At 40.8% G+C, this 18,493-nt stretch overlaps 2 protein-coding genes and 1 long non-coding RNA gene across 4 annotated transcripts; 2 read left to right on the forward strand and 1 right to left on the reverse strand.

Annotated features, from left to right (window-relative positions):
• Positions 1-322: 322 nt before the first annotated feature.
• On the reverse strand, positions 323-17,899 carry LOC148416708 (sex comb on midleg-like protein 2). 2 transcript variants are annotated; one of them, XM_088425842.1, is made up of 15 exons: positions 17,750-17,899; positions 16,559-16,661; positions 16,403-16,462; positions 16,194-16,264; positions 15,779-16,013; positions 15,376-15,464; positions 15,054-15,297; positions 14,620-14,885; positions 14,166-14,265; positions 13,890-14,093; positions 13,389-13,553; positions 12,993-13,121; positions 3,419-3,625; positions 3,158-3,318; positions 323-2,030 (listed from the first exon to the last, which is right to left on the reverse strand). In XM_088425842.1, exons 2-15 carry the CDS (start codon positions 16,578-16,580, stop codon positions 1,884-1,886), a joined length of 2,100 nt encoding a protein of 699 aa, XP_088281968.1. In that variant the 5' UTR covers positions 16,581-16,661; positions 17,750-17,899; the 3' UTR covers positions 323-1,883. The 2 variants fall into 2 exon arrangements, with proteins under 2 accessions (XP_088281968.1, XP_088281967.1); XM_088425841.1 differs by having other exon boundaries at positions 13,890-14,265.
• On the forward strand, positions 4,671-9,532 carry LOC148416709 (uncharacterized). The gene is made up of 3 exons (XR_015866996.1): positions 4,671-4,799; positions 4,901-5,031; positions 9,430-9,532. It is a non-coding gene; the product is annotated as an uncharacterized LOC148416709 (long non-coding RNA).
• Positions 9,585-10,483, forward strand: LOC148416710 (uncharacterized). The gene has a single exon (XM_088425072.1). The coding sequence runs from the start codon at positions 9,585-9,587 to the stop codon at positions 10,404-10,406; it is 822 nt and encodes a 273-aa protein (XP_088281198.1). The 3' UTR covers positions 10,407-10,483.
• Positions 17,900-18,493: the final 594 nt, after the last annotated feature.

An 18,493-nucleotide genomic window follows, 5' to 3' on the forward strand; every position in this document is an offset into this window, starting at 1 on the left:
GCTAGCCATTTGTTTACTTAACTTTTTTATGGCAAGCTAATAAGAGTATTACCTGGAAGTAACCTATGTACAAATTTGGTCATTTCATATTTTGTCACAGTTTTGCTTTTTTTTTTTGTTTGTTTCAAGCCTGGAATATGGGATGGCGCTTTAAAATAAAAACTGAAATTTCTTTTGTGTTTTTTTTACTTCTTTGCATAGATTTTGAAATTTCTTGTTTATGCTGTCGTGTTGTTTTAAAAAAAAATTGAGACGCAAAATAGTTGTAATCTTGTCGTTTTAAAGTACTGGTGTACATATGAAAAGGAAAATGAGCAACAAGTGAAAACAAGTTGTTTATTTAATGTGTCATCCTAACAAAGGTTTCATATATATTTTGAGAGAAAGAGGAAGCATTGCTGGATGTCATACATCTGCCGTAAAAAAAAAAAAATTCTCGGATATCGAAATTCGCTGATTTTGTGTACAATTTTTGGTGGCTTCCACAACATGGCGCCAAAGCACTTTTCTCATTTCGACTGACCTTATGAGAAGCTCCTCCCTTCACTTCAACGCGGTTGCTTTCGCCAAAGTGCCACAAGACGGCGCCGAAGCACTAGTTTTATAGTAGACAGGGCTTTGGCCTGAGCACAAAACAGCAAATGAGCCGAGACTTTTATCAACTACTTGAGGACAAATTTAAAAAACAAATCTCATGCCAAATGCATGTGATGAAAATGGAAAGGGCTGGCACTAAGAAATATCATCAAGGCATGTTATACAGGTGATAACCTGAAAAAATAGCATTATCTACAAAATGTACATTCTGCGGCACGCTCGTCGTGGTTAAACCCAGGAAAAGTGCGCTAACAAATATAGTCAAATATAATGTGCGAAACGGGCATTTCAATCTCCGTTTTTTGTCAAATAAGATAAACTTGACATTAGCAATTTTTGTATGTTTGTTTGACAGGCGAAGCAATAATGACTATATAGTATATTGTCACGTTCTTCTTCAGGTCGCTTTGAGAGTGAAACAACAGCGCCTCTACTGGTGGCAGGCTATTAATGCGCTCCTTGTGAACCCACAGAAATCCATCTAATTTTAGGATTAGTTTTATTTAAATCAATTAAATACGTCTTCTATGTGAGAAATCGATCATCTGTCATGTTCTTAGAACATGAAATATTTGAATGGATGAACTGCGCAGACTTTCTAGCCTTGGGATAGACTGAATTAACAATCAATTAATAGAAATCTTAACAGGCCATTTTTTTTTTTAAATCAATACAATCTTTAAAATTTTAATGGGGGAATGGGGAACTGGCCCAACTATTACAACAGCAAAAATCCACGAGGACTAGAGTTTACCAGTAAAAAAAAAATTGTAATTGCCTATAGATGACATAAAATGGCAGAAAGGCCAAAGTCGAAATGAAGTTCCTCAACTCACTTCATCTTTTACCACGAAGATGGCGTCAGATTGCGGCAAAGATAGTTTTGTATTCTCCAGTTGTAACTTAAATATGTAGTTGGGTGAGTTCGCTATTTGAAGAATTGTTTTTAATTTTTTCTAATAAATAAACTCATTAAGGCTTTGTAAAAAAAAAAATAAATAAAAAAAAAAGTAGCCTGACTGTCAAGTTCTTCTTCAGGCTGCAAACTGATCAACTGTAGTTCGTAGCGGCCATCGCTTGTTAAGGCGTTGTTATACTAGACAAAGAAGACGAGTGCACATAAGGCAATGCGTTGGGCGACATTCTACACCCTCCGTGGCGGACCCCGATAATAGCAAAAGTCATAAGAACACAATGGAGCAGAAGAACCCTTCACCATTTTTGGGATGCCAAAAGTAAGAAGAGAAGGTAAACACTACTGGTTGTGGAGGTCCTTGTGTTTCCGGTCACATGACCTTGTTGTGGCTCCCACTTTGCCCCGCTTTCAGCCTCTCGATGTGGTGGCAAAGCTTGAGGGCGGGCCCCAGCTTGAGCCCCATGTACTTCATGATCATGTCGCTCCGCAGTAGTAGCAGAGCCTTGCCGTCTATCTCCTGAGATAAACACAGCCGTTACCATGCCAATAATGCAACAACACTCGACCGACTAATGTGTTTTCAATAGAAGCCCCCCCCCCCACACACACACACACACACACACACATCTTTGTGTTGCGAAAATCATAATAGGAATGCGATTACTGGGAACTTAAGGTAATAACCGAAACAAAGTTAAAACGTTGGGAATAATAAAAAAAAAAAGAAGACCACCATTTTTTTTAACATAGGTGGTCAAATCTTATATTTTGAAGTGGGCTTGCGCATGAACTCAGTTTACTAAGCTGACATCAGGCAGATTCCACGTGTCTGCAAAATGATCACTTTTCATAAGACCCCAAAAGTGGCAACTTTGCTCACCCATTAGTCGTGCATTATGGAAATTAGCAAGCAATTGTCAACACTCGTGAGTGTAATTTTGGCACCCACTCGAATAGAATAGATTTTTGAGGGAAAAAAAATAATCACCAACCTTCTTTTTTTTTAAGCATTAAATGTTGTGAAAGACTTGTTCAGGTAAAACTAAACAACTACCCCAAAAAAACAATAGCAGTCGGGCCAGTGTAAAATGACATGGCGCATGCTACAGCCATGCATTGCAAGATAGAAGATCAGGAGCCGCATTTGGAATGGACTGCTTGTCCATTTTCCTTCGATACTGTTTGTTTTAGCTGATATTGGACCGATTTGGATCGAGACAGTTTAAATAACAGGGGTGTCCCAATCCAATATTGATATCAGCTATCAATCTGACAACATGGTACATGCAAAATTATGTACAAGGATTCCATTGCTGACTGGAATAATCGGGTCATATTTTTTAATACCTGCTGTTGCTGACTGTGGTTGTTTATCTGAATAGTATCAACGGGTTAAGTCTCTCCTAATATTTTACACTAAAAAATAGATAGATCATTCCTGCTTCTGTGGTATCAGAATGATATCGGTCTCAGACTGTACTCTAGGTTGCAATATTCACATTGTAATTGGTAATTAAAAAAAGTTGTTTTGGGACACCCCTAATTTGGCACTAACATTAAGAGAACCACATTTAATTTACACATTTTAAATGAAGAAACATTAAAAAGCATGGCTAATTTCAGAAAATTAAGTCGCCAACTCACGTGCTTTCGGAATAATTCCACATGCGGCCCCAAGGTCGCGGGGTCGGCGTCCCTCACAAACTGCATGACCTCGTCTATAGACCAGGACGCCGGGTTCTTAACGGACGTCTGCCAGCTCTCCCTTTCCGTGGCGCTGCTCTCTGGGCCAGTGGTGGAGCTAGCTGCAACCCAATGAGAACATTTAGCAGAAAAATACCATCCTTATATCTGTCACTTTTCCATTTTCAATTAGCAATAAAAAAAAGGGGATTTCTTTGACACCTTCGGCTCGCCGGAGCAACTGCGCCGACACCGACTCGGCGGGATTGGAGGCGAGGCGGCGGGTTACAGGGGAGGCGCCGGACGGCGAGTGGCGGTACTCGGAACGACTGCGTGCCATTTGTGGCCGAGGCGTCACGGAGTTGGAGGCGGAGCCCATGTAGCGTTGCTCCTTCATCAGAACGTTGTCTTCGTGCGGAAGGGTCTCAGCTGGAACACGGGCAAAATGTTTCATGATAACCACAGAGCAGGAAAAACATTCAACAACTTGTGAGTTCATATTAACGCTACGGTTATTCAAACAGCTGGAAATACAGATATTGCCTTCGTATGTTTCGCAAGTGTTTTACATATTTTTATTCTTTTATTGTTTTAATATGATTGACTGATTTTGCCTTTAAATACAGCAGTGCGTATGAAGCTATTGTTGCTTTTAATCTAAGTCTATTCATTTATTAGTCGTTCATTATTATTGCTCTTACTGCTTTCCTTGTTTCTTTTTTTGTTTTATTGCCTGCTTTATTATTTGCTTGATTGTGGAATGTAGTCTGCTCTGGGGAGTAGTTTTACTATGCACGTGACAATAAAACTTGAATCTGTTAAATGCACTTTGACAATGGTGGTACATAAAGGTAGTACTGAGGGTACATGAGATTTTAAATCTAAAAAGTAGCATTTTAATATTTCCGGACAAATATTGATTTTATATTCAATAGGCTATTCAATATTATTATCCAAAATATCCAATCTCTCCCCATACAAAAATGCTTCACTCAAACCTCTCATGTGCGGAGCATCACCACTAAATCATTTGCAAACTTTGTTTGAAATTAACTGAAAGCATTTTTAGATCTGTCCTATGACCCCCAAAGGAGAGTTGATCATTTAATTGCACAAATTTGTATTTATATTCAAATTAATCGATCTTTTTGTTTCCAAATCGAGACATTATATGAATGGTGCTTTGAAGTTGTTGTTTTTTTTGCGCAGGTCCCGGGTTACTTGGTTGGGAAAAGAAAAAACAGCATCGGTGGTCGCTGCTTGCTCCATCCCTGAATAACCGCCTGAGAACCATCCTTCAATAAAATAGCCCAGCGGCAAGAGGCAATCTAATACAAAAGAAAACTGGGCCGGCACAAGAACACGGAAGCGAGAAGCCAAAGTCGTTCATTGGCTAAGGCCAAGTAAGAACCTCCCATTAGATTGCCTCTTGACAGCGGGTGACGAGCGAGACAGAGACTTGACACGAGCGCCGGGAGATCGGAAGGTGGATATATCTGAAGCTGTACTTAATAACACGAGCGCGGAGGGACACTCGAGGACGGAGTCAATTTGTTCCGACGACAAAGGCTGCCAGCTAGCTTCCTAACTCAAGTGAAGACATGTGCGTGTTTGAAGGAGCAACACGCAGGCAGCGATGTTTGCAACTTTTAATCGGCGAGGTGCGCATTCCTTAAGTGGTTTATTTGCTTTTTGTTGCAACAGGCGCAAAAACATCGAGTGCAACCCCGGCGTGTGGAGGGAGACTTTTCCCCATGACAACGAAGCTGCTGGGCGGTCGGCATCAGCGCAGATGGACGTCCCGTTAACCGGTAGCCACGTGAAGCACGGAGGAGGTCAGCGCGCACGCACACACAGCGGAAAAAAAGTACAGATGCTTGAACAACACATAAACAACGACGAAAAGGAAAAGTTGGACATTAACACACAAATGTAAAAAAAAAAAAGTTTGCTATTCACAGTCATGGGGAAAAATGTTCGAGCACTTTGTTTTATTCAATATCAAGTTCATTTTAAAAGGACGGTGTGTAAGATTTCGACCGTTCTTCATTAAAACTGAATAAATTAAATGATTATAAATTTTAAAAACCTGCAAATAAATGTGTTCTTAATGATCAACGGTATGTTTTAAATATAATCATAGGTCTAGTTATCATTAGACAGCAAGACCAGGACACCGAGACAGGAGGGAGTGAACCGGAACTGAAGGGTGACGGAACAGGTCACGAATAATGGTGGGTTCAAAATCGTAATCTTCTGAGGAAGAACTGGACACAGACTGGCTAGACGGGGACCGAGAGCTGACAAAATCAAAGTCCGATTAAAACTCAGAACCGAAGACAGAAAGGACGAGGGCTAGAAAGTGTATTATCATAGTCTGAATCAAAAGTGAAAAAGGACGCAGCTAAACAAAATAAGGGCCGGAGTTAGAATGGAATGTGACAAATGGGGGGGGGGGGGGGGGGGGGGGGGGGATCGTTGGAAGTCGGAAACATGACAATCACACACGGAGTGGGGTGGACTAATAGGCTAATCGGAGGGAGATAGGAGAAGCCGACTAGTCCTCAGAATCATGAAAAACATAAGGGGGGCAGAATAGCCCGGGAAGGCACCAGGCGTGGGAGAAACAGATGTCTAAGAGAAGTTGGGAGGTGGGATCCTGAGGCCATTTCAAACTGTCACAGGGTGGCAGCGGGGAGAAACGCCGGCGTGCGGGTCAGGCGTTGTGACCCCAGACGGAGGGAATCTCAGAGGCAGGGAATGCGAGGGATCCTCCATTTTATTAAGTAAACACTAACTTGCAGGCTTGCACGGAGAAAAAGGACGAGATGAGACTCAGACTGATATACGACAGCAGTCGGACCCATGACAATCAAACACGGAGTGGGGTGGACTAATAGGAGGGAGATAGGAGAAGCTGACTAGTCCTCGGAATCATGAAAAACATAAGGGGGGCAGAATAGCCCGGGAAGGCACCAGGCGTGGGAGAAACAGATGTGCAAGAGAAGTTGGGAAGTTGGGAAGTTGGGAAGTTTCAAACTGTCACAGGGTGGCAGCGGGGAGAAACGCCGGCGTGTGGGTCAGGCGTTGTGACCCCTGACGGAGGGAATCTCAGAGGCAGGGAATGCGAGGGATCCTCCATTTTATTACGTAAACACTAACTGGCAGGCTTGCACGGAGAAAAAGGACGAGATGAGACTCAGACTGATATACGATTGCTGACATGCGACTATGATCCTGCAAAGGCAGTGACAAAAACATGGCTAATACACACACACACACACACACACACACACAAACACACACACACACACACACAAACACACACAGGCGGACGACGGCGATTCAAGTGCGTAATATAGCGTGACGGAACAGCTTCAAGAGGAGGCAGCGAGGAATGACTCATGAGTTAATCCAGCATCAAGGTCAAACAGGGTGGGTTTGAACGACACTTCGACCCCACACGTCTTACTAAAAATAAATGTTTTGCTAAGCTTAATGCCGTCGTCTTTGCTTTTGCTTTTCTCAAAGTCTACTTCAAGCTCATGCACCCATTTCCACCAAGCCAATCAGCGTGAGCAACAAAACGGATGCCATTTTGCATCCTGCAATCATTGGCTCATTCCCCCCAAAAATCTGCTAATACTTCCCAGTTTCAATGATGCCTTTTAGCTGGGTTTGTTCCGGCTTGTCTTATGAGTCTGTTCAAGATCAGTATGCGTTAGCATTTTGTTTCAAAACCATAGGTCTCCTCAGCCATGATTTCTACCCGCTATGGTGCGATAGTAAGGAATTTGCCCGATGTTGAAAAAGATTTGAATGGTCTTGAGACGGATTCTTTTGAGGTTTACGTTCAGATTGCAGATCAATTTCATATATCTTAACATATGCAGTGAATACAGATAAATTGTAGCAAAGTATCAAGCGGCCTTAGAACAAGGAAAAAAAGCAGATATTAAAATTTTCCGTTGGATCTGGTCAGAGAGTGAGCCCACCATGTAGCTCCGCCCCCTGAGTACTCTCTTTGGCAGTGCAATGACAAGATGTTAATGTGAGAATTTGAAGTGTTTATGGTTGTTATTAAGAAAACCATGGGCTTGATATCAACTTTTAACTTCAACTCTCGAAGCTATTTTGGTTGTCATCATGATATTCATCCAAACATCATTATAAATATCCAAACAAATGCGTCAAAATGAATGAGAAACTGAAGAAACGTATTCAATGACTGCATAATAATAATAAGCATACACACATATGCACAATACTACAGCTGAATAATTTCCTGAAGTTGGAAATCAAACTAGTAACTCTGCACATAAATCAGTACACAGGAAGTAGCTAGACTTTCAAAAATGTAGTTGAATACAACATTAGTTCCTCTTGTGTCAGAGGTTGTGAGTTTGAATCGGGTGTTTGTATGTTCTATGGTACACTGGTACCCCCGTATCCCACTTTGAGAATCACTCTTCTAAACGTTTGTGGAAAAGATTTGGTCTTCATTTATCAACCAACAGACAATTATATACAGTCGCTGTGCCTTTTCTTTGTCTTTCAGACAGCAAAGGAGCAAGGTGAGTGTTTTTAGAATGCTCCTTTTTTCCCATTTGTTTTTTTTTTAAATCACGCACACACTTTTGATCTTATTGCTGATGCACCAATTTTGCATGGTTACCGCACTTATGCCACCGACCGCAGAGTAATCAAATCCACTGTAATGTTCACTTTAATTTACTTTATTCACGCTATTTGAACTTGATTTGATTATTTACACATTTTGGGATGTTGATGACATTATCCAATGTCTCAATCATCTGTGCTGGCCTTTGTTATCATACATAGCAATCAATCATTACTATATGGACGTATTTTATGTTTAGTACGCTTTTTTTTCCTGACCCTTTTGATGTTTTGTGAATGCTTTGTGTTGTTTTGTCACTGTAGCACAACTGAGATGAAACTTTGCAGAATAATTAAGATGATCAACTGAAAATCTAATTCTTATAAAATAGTGTTCCTTGTTTCGTCTTTTGTGAAAGGTTTAATATTTTGTCACCAGAAAAAAAAAAAAAACAATCAGTGAAAGAGTGGTTAGAACGTCTGCATCACAGTTCAGAGTCCCGAGTTCAATTCTAGCCTCTATCCTGTGTGGAGTCTGCATGTTCTCCCCATGCCCGGGCACTCCGGTTTTCCCCCACATTAAAAAAACATGCATGGCAGGTATTGGACACACTAAAGTGTCTTCCGGTGTGATTGAGTGTGTGAATGGTTGTTAATCCCTGTGTGCCCTTCAATTGGCTAGCAACCAGTTCAGGGTGACCCCCGCCTTAAATTAAAATTTTAAGTTAAAATTTTGATGGAGAGGAAAATGAGAAGTTCTTGGGGAATTCCATTTACATCAGCTGTTTTAGCAGTTAACCCACAAGGCTGATGAAACATTTAAAAAAATGATCTCACCAAGCAAAGAGAACTTCCTTTTAAGATTAAAATGTTCTATGTGCGCCCTCTAGTCTAAATATGGCATTTTGCGTTTGCATTTTGCAGCAAAATACACACGGTTTTATCCAACTCAGGGGGGTGACCATTTAACCACTTGCTGTTGACTGAAAACGACATCACAGTTGCCGCAGGTAATGACCAATCCCAGGTGTCCTGTTTTCTAAGTTTCGCGACACGACATTCACAAGCTGAGCTGGGATTGATCATTTTATGAGCACATAAAATATCATTTTCTGCTGAGAGCAAGTGGGACTATGGCCGCTACCTTGAACAAGATAAAAATGGCCTGATTCTGTTTTTTGCTTAATTCATATTCCACACATGCAATCTTAATTCAGAATGTTGTTTAGACAAATATGGGGGCACAGAAAATGTTTCAAGAACATTTTAGGGTAGACTACAACTTCATCGGTATTAATTACACAAGAAAAATAATGAAACCATCAAAATATTTACAGATAAAATATTTGCTTTTTATTGCTGAAAATCGCAAAACAAGTATCCCTTCTGATATTTTTGCCAACTATCTTTAACAAGAGCCAAACTTTGATTTTCAGGTTTATTTCCTTAAATGAATACATTGTAATTTTGCAGATTGTGGTACTAATAAAAGTTTAACTACTCAAATCCAATCAAAACTTCCCCGTAATTGCCTTTGATTATTCCCAACTTTGAAAATCCCCAGAATTTTGCAATCCTATTGCTGACATTACTTTTTGTTATTATTTTTTCAGACTGGTCCGTGCTGCTGAACAGCGTCGCAAGTCGCGCACACCTGCTGGACACCATTCGAGACGATCACGATTATCTGGCGCAGGAGGTGACCTACTTTTCGCCGTTTGACCGTAAGGCGCCTTGGCAGCGCGACCACGATTATTCTCTCAAGCTGATGGCGCCACACGAGATTGAGCGTTTCTTATTTGAGGATAACCGAGCCGCTCTGGTCCATACGGGTATCTCCAAGGAAATGCTTACGTTTCTGGTGGCAATGCTGCAACCTTACGCCAGCGATGCCTTTCAGATGTCCGTGCGCTCTCAAGTTGTCATGACACTAATGAAGCTAAAGACCAACCGACCTCTAGCCGAATTGTGCGTGTACTTCCACGTTTCCGAGAGGGTCGCCGTCCAAATAGTCTTATTTTGGATCGACGTGCTGGCGGAGGTCTTGCGCCACGCCGTCCCGTGGCTGCCCAAGGCAACCCTACGGGCGACTACGCCCGTCGAGTTCAGGGAGCGATTCCCTAACACAATTTGCTTTGTGGGCTACGGCGAGAGCGTCCTGCACGGGCCTCAGGTTCACCGCTCGCCCAGCACGGTCAAGTACCTGATGGCTGTGGCCCCATCCGGCACTATCGTGCTCCTGTCCGGCATCTACGCCGGGCACTGCGACCACGCCCACATGATGATTAGCTCGGGTATGCTGGGCTTGCTCAAGCCGGGGGACGAGCTCATGGTCCAGGAAGGCTTTGCCGTCAAGGACCTGCTGTTTGAGCAGCAGGTCAAACTGGTGGTGGCGTCGCTCAACAAAAATGACGACCGGCCGGCCTCCTCAATCGCACACACCGGCGAGCAAATCGAAGATGCCGTTCGCCACCTAATGACTTACAAGATCCTTTCAGAGGGGGTGCCCTTTAAGTTTGCACACAAAATAGGCAAGATCCTTCCAATCTGCGCCGCCCTGACCAATCTGAGAATTCGAGTTTTAAACTAACGTCGCGTTTTTCTTCAAACAGTGGTACTTCTACTTACAAACTTCTCTTGTTACGAAAAATTCCGGTAACGAAAGATCTTTTTGGAAAAATATTCAGGATACGAAAAGCGAAATGTTGATAGTTCCCACCGTAGAACTAACAAACAGAAAATGTGCTGTACATTAGCTACGTCTAAATTTGTACAGATTCGGATAAAAAGACATACGTACCACTTTAGGCTGGCGACTCTGACATTAGTATCATTAGCGTGAGGAGTGACCATCACGCGAGAAGCACTTTGCTTGACCTTAAATTGACCTTAAGTAAACTTACATGCTCAAAATTATCCCCAAATAAATTCTATTATTTATTTAAATTATTAATAAATTATTAAATTAAATAAATTATTGCTGCTGAGGACTTTTAAATGAGGCCTTGTTCACTGGAAATGTATTCTAAACTAAACTAAATTCTAAACATACTAATAAAACCACATTTAAAAAAAAAAGTATCTGCACTCACCAGCAACATACCAGCGCCACCTCAAGGCAAACAAATGAACTGCATTCAGATTGTCAATTTGTACCATTTAAGAGTTTGAGCGTTTTTTTAAAAATTATTATTTACATGTTTTAGTTTGCCTTCCAAGATTATTATAAATGCATTGATGCAATTTTATCATTTATTAATATTATTCATTAAAAGAGTTTGTGAGCCTTTGTTGGGCTAGGAACAGATTAGGCAATTTACATGTAAAAAGCAACTCATTTGAGTTATTAGAGGGAGGTAAATCGAGGGACCCCTGTAAATCCAATAATGTTGTTCTTATATGTTTCAGTCCCTCCAGCATTTCCCATTTTTAGTTTGATTGATCAGACAAACTATGCCCGATTTTATGGTAGCGAATAACCTTAGGATGAATTAAATACTAGTGAATTGTGATCGCAACATTCCAATTTCGCGGAGGGCATGATTTGAGCATGTCAAAGAAAATTTATTTCATATACTGTAAAACTAAAAGAGATATCAACCACTTTGCAGATTTTCTTTAAATTTTGAGGTGCAGTTGGAAATTAAACGAAACACCAAATCACAAAACCTTTTATGCTCTAAAACTCGTTGAGAGATATAAGACAACAAAGTTTTGGCTGATAGGAGATCATGTTTTGTTTTTGCTCCCCAGGTACAAAGTTGCAAAGTCCAGACCAAAAAAAAAAAGCCAGAGCAGAGATTTGCACTACAAACCTCATCTGAATTATGAGGCAGAGGTTTTAACCACTAACCACCACGTTGCTTATAACTATATTTTTTAATTTACAAACCCATGGATGCCACTGCCAATCCACAAATATACTACTACTTCTAGCACATTAATATAATTTGGACTACAGTCTAGGTATGTACCGATCACGTTTTTTTTTTTTTTTACACCCTAGTCTGGGTAACCTAATTTTAAGGATCTGCAGATGTTGAGTGCCGATTCGATACCTATGCAATGCTTTAATGACAGAAAAAAGTGCATTCAAATTGTTTTCAGTTGTCAGGCCCAGTTTCCACTGGACGTCTCCAAAAGATCCTATTTACAATCACGTGATTGGGAACAGGAGGTCAGCATGCGGTTGACGTTAAATATTGTACATCAGTCTTAAATCACTTTTGTGAATTATATTTCATTAATTTTACTTGACGCGATTAAAGTTTCTGCTAGTAGTGATTGTTTTTTGTGTTGAAGCTAAAATGTAGCCTTATATTTGTGTTTAGTTCATGTAAGTTCCGCCTTGCATGAATGAGATGTAGTGTTATCCGTCCATCCATTTTACATGGCGCAATTTACAGTATTATTTTCAAAGTGCTTTAGAGGTTTATTTCTTTATTTTATTCACCTCTAGGTTTTTTTTTTTTTTCCCGAGGTACTCGTACTAACCGAGGACTCGTTTCAGTCTTACAATTAATATGGTAAAATTCCTACAGACTAGTTTAAATTTATAATAGTATTTTCGATTAACAAAGTATCTTTGAAGGGACCCAGGCACACTTAGCAACACTCCCTTGGGTGATTTTAAATGATGGGTATGTTGGGAGTGCCATGGCGAATGCCATGTATGAAAAGAAATTTTAAGCTCAAGTGTGTGATCTAAAGCCATTGTTTGTTTGCCTTTTTAAAAGTACTAACACCATGTAGCCATGATGAGCACCTTACACATTACCTGCTTTTATTTTTCAAATGTTATATACTGTATTCACCTGTTTTGTTTGCACTGAATGTCGTCGACTTGTTTAAGTCACAAACAAATAATATGTTTGATTTGTTAATTCCCTTTGAAGGGAACCAATGACAATTACCGACACTTTTGGATGATAAAACATCGATTAGGTCCGGAGTGTTATATAGAGATTTTCATGCATAAATAGGAAGCTTTATGCTCAAAGTGTGTGATCCAAAGCCAGTTTGCCTTTTGAAACCTGTAACCTCTATGAGCGCCTTTTGCATTTCCGACATTTATAATAAAGCACCATACTGTACACTGTGTGAAATCATGTTTCCCGTTGCATTATTATGAACGTATTATTATTATGAACGTCCTAAGAGTGAGGTTGATAATTACCTTCCGAAGGGTGGGCGTCGGTGCGTACATGTTTGGGGGAGAGTGGCGCGGCGTAGGGAAGCGAAACCCCGGCGAGGCCTCGCTTGGCCACCCGCCCCAATGAAGGCAAGTCCAGCGCCTCCTCTTTTACTGGAAGAAAATTGAACATATCAGTCTGTGCGGACTAACCTTGACTTACAAGGTTAATTTCTTCCGTGACCATGCTCAAAACTCAAAACAATACAGGGTTCCCACTAAAACAACAAGAAATGCCATTCATCTGTTCAGATTTATTTTTTATTTATTAAATTTATTTAATAAATTTATTAAATTTATTGAGTGTTTTCTAGTTAAAACATTTTTTTTCAAATGCTCCACTAACCCCAACTGCCTAGTAAAGTTTGCATGTCCCTTTACCTGATTTGGTCCTGTCGTAAGAAGCGGCGTATTGGCTGAAGGGTTTGCTGCTGAACAGGTTGTCGCACTGCAGGTGATGGCACACTGTTTCCAAAAAGCGCAGCACGAAGGCGGCACTGGAGGCTGACGGCAGCTTGACCATACGCACCCCCTCATCTGTTCTCACTGGGAACAACACAGACATCTTTTTGCAAGATCACCCTTTGATACCGCGCAGGGAACTTGGATTAAGAACGGAGCGTTCATATGTGTAGATTGGTGCTGCTGTTTTGGTTTGCAACTGAGTATGTGAATAATCATATGAAATGAACTGGAGTAGATATATTTATCCCCTTTATTATTTTGAGTCATAAAAAGGTCAATTTGAATTATAAATAACCCTGGGAGCTTCCCGAGTATAACTTTTCATCTTCCGACTTTTGTAAAGGTTGGGGTTACGTCACTGCTGTAGGTTGGTAGAAAACTTTTTTTTCTTGAGATGAAGACGTTTGTATGCATTACCTCTGACCACCTTTCCACCTCCCGATTGCGTCTGCAGAACGCCAAGCAACACTTTTGGCTGGTACGCACAGTCCAAACAGGACTGGACCACCTGCTGGAGCACGGAGTTGACGGGTGCCGGGCCAAAGTGGTCCGGCAGACGCTGCATCTGCTTGCGGTCGAGGTGCGGGCCGCATTTTGAGTGTTTGTTGACGTATACACACACTGGCACCGAGAAGAGAATGAAAGTGAGAGGATGTGATGAATAACCGAGGGGGGTGCAAGATGTGAGCGCACCTGTTGAGACGACAGTGGGCATGCTGGCGGGGCTGCCGCGTTGGATCTGGATGGCAGGTGCACCTGGATGCGACAAGCTGTGGAGAATCTTGGGTTTTCGCTAGAAAGACACAGGCACAAGCATTTTAAGATGTTGAATGACACTAAATTAAGAGTTTACTGAAAAACTAAGCACATTACCAAAGTAATTACACACACACAATATGTTTTGATAACATGGAGGGCTGCATGTTATTTTAGTAATCAGTTAATCAAAGTTTTTGAAAGATTTAAAATATGTTAAATGTCGAGTCTCTTGATGATTTTTTGTGAAAGTACACTAGCATTTTTTGTAGACAGATAATATTACAATTTTCAAAGGAATATACAGTATTCTTCCAATTGCATTAATTAACCAATTGTGGTCAAACCCAGTCTCGGTTCTCCGCAACAACCTTGCATCCAAAAGTCTCACCTTGCTTCCGGGTTTCGGGCCTCTCTTCCTGTGCGGCCGAGGCGCGAGCTGTATGTCACATGTGGCGCTGCTACTGTTCTGAGCGGCGGCTTCGGCCACAGCTTTAAGCAGGGCAATGGTCTCGCTCTTGGGTCGGCGACCGCGGACCCCCTTCCTGACGGGCAGCCGGGGCAGCGGGTTGGGGAGTCTGTAGGGAGCATGAATGGTGCGCCTTCTGGATGTGGAAGGCGATGAAATCAGGGGAGGCGGGGTCTTCGTTAGGGTTACTGCAATGAGAGTGCAATGCCAGAGTCAGAATCCTTCCTGCTACATGACTTTCCCAGATGCGGTTTATTGTCACATCAAGTTTGGTCAAGTTGAGTTCCTTTGTTTGTTTGTTTTTTTTCACTTCTGCCCATCATGTCAAGGTCGTCCAGCGATGTATGGACACTTACTACTGTTTCCAGGCGGCTGCAGGCTATGCTTGGTCTGCGAGCACCAGCCCACGGCAAAGATGTCCCGTGAGTCGTACTTGCACCAGTAGTCGAAAGCGCCCCTCCAGCCATCAAACGTGACGAAGACCTCGTCACCCATCACCTCGCCGATGGTGGCCGGGCAGATGAGGTGCGGGTTCTTCTTGTCCACCGCCTCCAGCTTCATGCCCACTTTGAAGTTGTTCTGAGGGGGCCTCGGGGGTTCCTGAAAGGGAGGGTGATGGCATTGGGGCAATTGCATGGAAGTGATTTATCACACTGGCGGACTTTGCTGTAAGGAGACCTTCTTGAAGGCCGTCGCTGGGGCCATTTCTGCTCCATTCAAGGTTCTCAAGAGGAACATTGGCCATGAGGAGGCGTTCATGCGAAACCCTGGAGAATGATAAAAACAACATGAAATATACATGTTTTTTTTCCTCGCTATTAGTTGATTTGTACCGTAAAACAAAATCTCAAAACAAAACAAAAAATGAACCACATGAAACAAAACCACATTACTTTTCCTTCTTAGGGAGCGCTGACTAAATGCTAACACAATATGAAAATCCACAGGCTAATAAAAGTAGTATCAATATCTTGGTAGTTATAAACCTTTAAATATATGAACTGCAAAAGATTGTATATCTTTTTTGAAATTTAAAAATCTAAAAGCCCAATGTGCTGAACATTATGACCCAAAGTCGTACCCAGCGGCGGCTGCAGCATGTCTCCGTTCTTCTCGCACGTGCCGATGGGCTGGATGTCGGAGGAGTCCACCAGCCTCCAGAAGTCGTTGCTGTTGTCGCCCCCGTCCAGGCGGAGCCGCAGGCGCACCCCGGTCAGACCCATGACGGTGGCGATGCACACCGAGGTGGCGTTGCGGGGGTCGTGGGCCTCCAGCTTCATTCCGACCTTGAAGTCGTTGGATGGTGGGACAAGGGCCTGAGGACGATCACGAAAAGAAAGAGGTAAAAAAGCCACGTTTTGGTTGCTAACTAAAACAGCAGCACCAGAACAGTCTCAAATGAACAACAAAACCTCAAGTGATCTCCTACACCAGTTTGAACTGAAATACTAAAACAAAATAAAAGACATGGAGTAACAACATTTTAAGACTGGTACCTGGCGAAAACAACTCTGTGGCGCTGGTGACGATGATGTTTCTTTCAAATATTCTTCCCAGACAAAAGACTCTGAGGGGAAAAAAGATAAGCAGGAGTTCACTTCAAAGTTCAATGAATGCACATCGAGTCTACTTATGCGAATTACAAAGCATTTTATTCGTGTTCTGAAAAAAACTGAAGCAAGTAAAACATTGTCCAGTGACTTGCCTTTGGTTACTTCAGGTGTTGTCCCTGTTGTTTGTTTCTCTTTTTTGCCATCCCTTTGTTCTAAATAATTAAAAAAAAATACATATACATTCATAAGAAATTATAAAATGGCGGTGTCAGAAATAAATGAAACAATATTTATGTGATGTTCCTTGCCTTTTATTGGTGTTCTTCCCATGTTACCAGTCCTGGTGCCCAACGGGGGCACTTGATACGGGGGCCACTTGGAACCTGCTAAGTTTCTTCTTCTGCTGGTGGACTTTTAGTCGTAAAAATTAAATTTTCCAAAAATTAAAACACAAATCATGTCAAACATTTGCTTATGTTAGTGTCTGAGAAAACTCAAATGATGACAGAAGATATAATTAAAAGCTTCAACATTTACACACTCTTTGTTCTTTGTTTTGGGAAAAAATAAGGTATGATATTATAATAACTGAAGCATAATTTTAATGGAAAATTAGAACTTTGTGTTAAAAACGTTTTTCGTATACTCTTGAAAAAATTTTCTTATATAATATGAGTTGAGAAATCACCGCATGTTCATGTGATATAATTTTCTTGTAAAACTTCCTTTAGAATTTTTTTTTCAACTTAATAAAGGAACAATTTCAACTGTCATTACAATGTTATCCTAGTATTATAACGACTGTTTTGGCGCAAGATTACAACTTGTGTCATATGTTACAACAAAGAAAACGACATGTAATCTTATGATCATTCGTTCTAAAAAAATTTTAATTTATTATTGTAAAATACACAGTAACTTTAAGTATTGTAGGTTTAACATGATAAAACATTACATTACACAAAATATGGGAGTTTTGTCCTCGGAAAAAACACCACTTTTACTTGTAAAATATTACTTTTTTGCATTCACCTTTCGTCAACACAAAAGTGCAATTGACGCTTTTCCTTTAAATTTAAAATAATATTTTTTAAACAGCAAATTTATATCCTTAATTAAAAGTATTTTATGATTAGGCGTTTAAGAATAAAAAGTAAACACGGTACGGCAGAGAAATTGAAACGTACAGTCCAGCATGCTGAGTATGTATGTAACGTTTTCTAAGCCTGTTTATGTAGCACGAAAATGTACTCGTTTTGCTTTAGCTAGCTAACGTTCATAGGCTAGCCAAGTGTTGTAGTTTCGCAACCGTGTTGACAAGTTAGCCTTGCTTGCTAACTCGGTTAGCTCGCGTTTTTCTTTTTTTTTCCTCCTTTTTACCGTAAGGAGGGTAATATCGTCCTCACTTCTATATCGATTCATTTCCCCAACTTCTCTTGTCCCGTTTATTTTTGGAGCAATTCTTAATAACTATGATTACGTAAGCGGAGTTAACTTACCGGCGGTGACGTCTTTTGTCGGGAAAAATCGAGGAAATTGTAAGCACTTTTTTTCTTTCACTAATCGCCAGCTGCCGTTTTCCCTCCACTGTTTTGTGTGTGCGTGTGCGTGTTAGTGCCATACGCATGTAATATATGCTAAAAATCGGACGCCTACAAGCTGACGAACATTTGATTGGATGAAGCATGATGGACTACAGCCAACGAAATTTTGGAAATCGTTGAGCCAATCAAAATCTGATTTTGTTATCAATAGCCAATCAGTTTTCACACGTGTCTAGTAGGGTTATGTTTACTAAAAAACAAATTCCAGCGTTAAAAAACACACACACAAAACTAGTGACGTCAAGTTGATCTGAAAAATCTATTTGCTTTTTCTTCCATTTGAACAACTTTTGATTCCTAACTGAATGAATTTATTTGAAATAATAATAATAATAATAAGTAATAACAAATCTTCTTTAAAAAATACTTCTTATTTGGAAGCATATGAGTTCAGATAAGTTTGGTGTAGCTGCCATCTTGAAACGAAAAAAAAAGAATACATCAATAGTTTTGTAGTAGCGTGTGGTGAATCCCCTCAGGCTGAGCGAGCGATTAAATACTTTTCCGCTAGATGGCAAAAAATACACATTTTTAAGCACTTCTTGTGTCATTTAGGTGTGTAGGGAGATTTTTACGTTATTTTCCATCAGTAAAAGGTTGCCATGGGGTATTGATTTGGAGGAAGGAATAATTAAACTA

Source organism: Hippichthys cyanospilos, chromosome 10 (assembly GCF_059441005.1).
Source record: "Hippichthys cyanospilos isolate Australia breed blue-spotted pipefish chromosome 10, RoL_Hcya_1.0, whole genome shotgun sequence".
In the NCBI taxonomy this organism is placed as follows: Eukaryota; Metazoa; Chordata; class Actinopteri; order Syngnathiformes; family Syngnathidae; genus Hippichthys; species Hippichthys cyanospilos.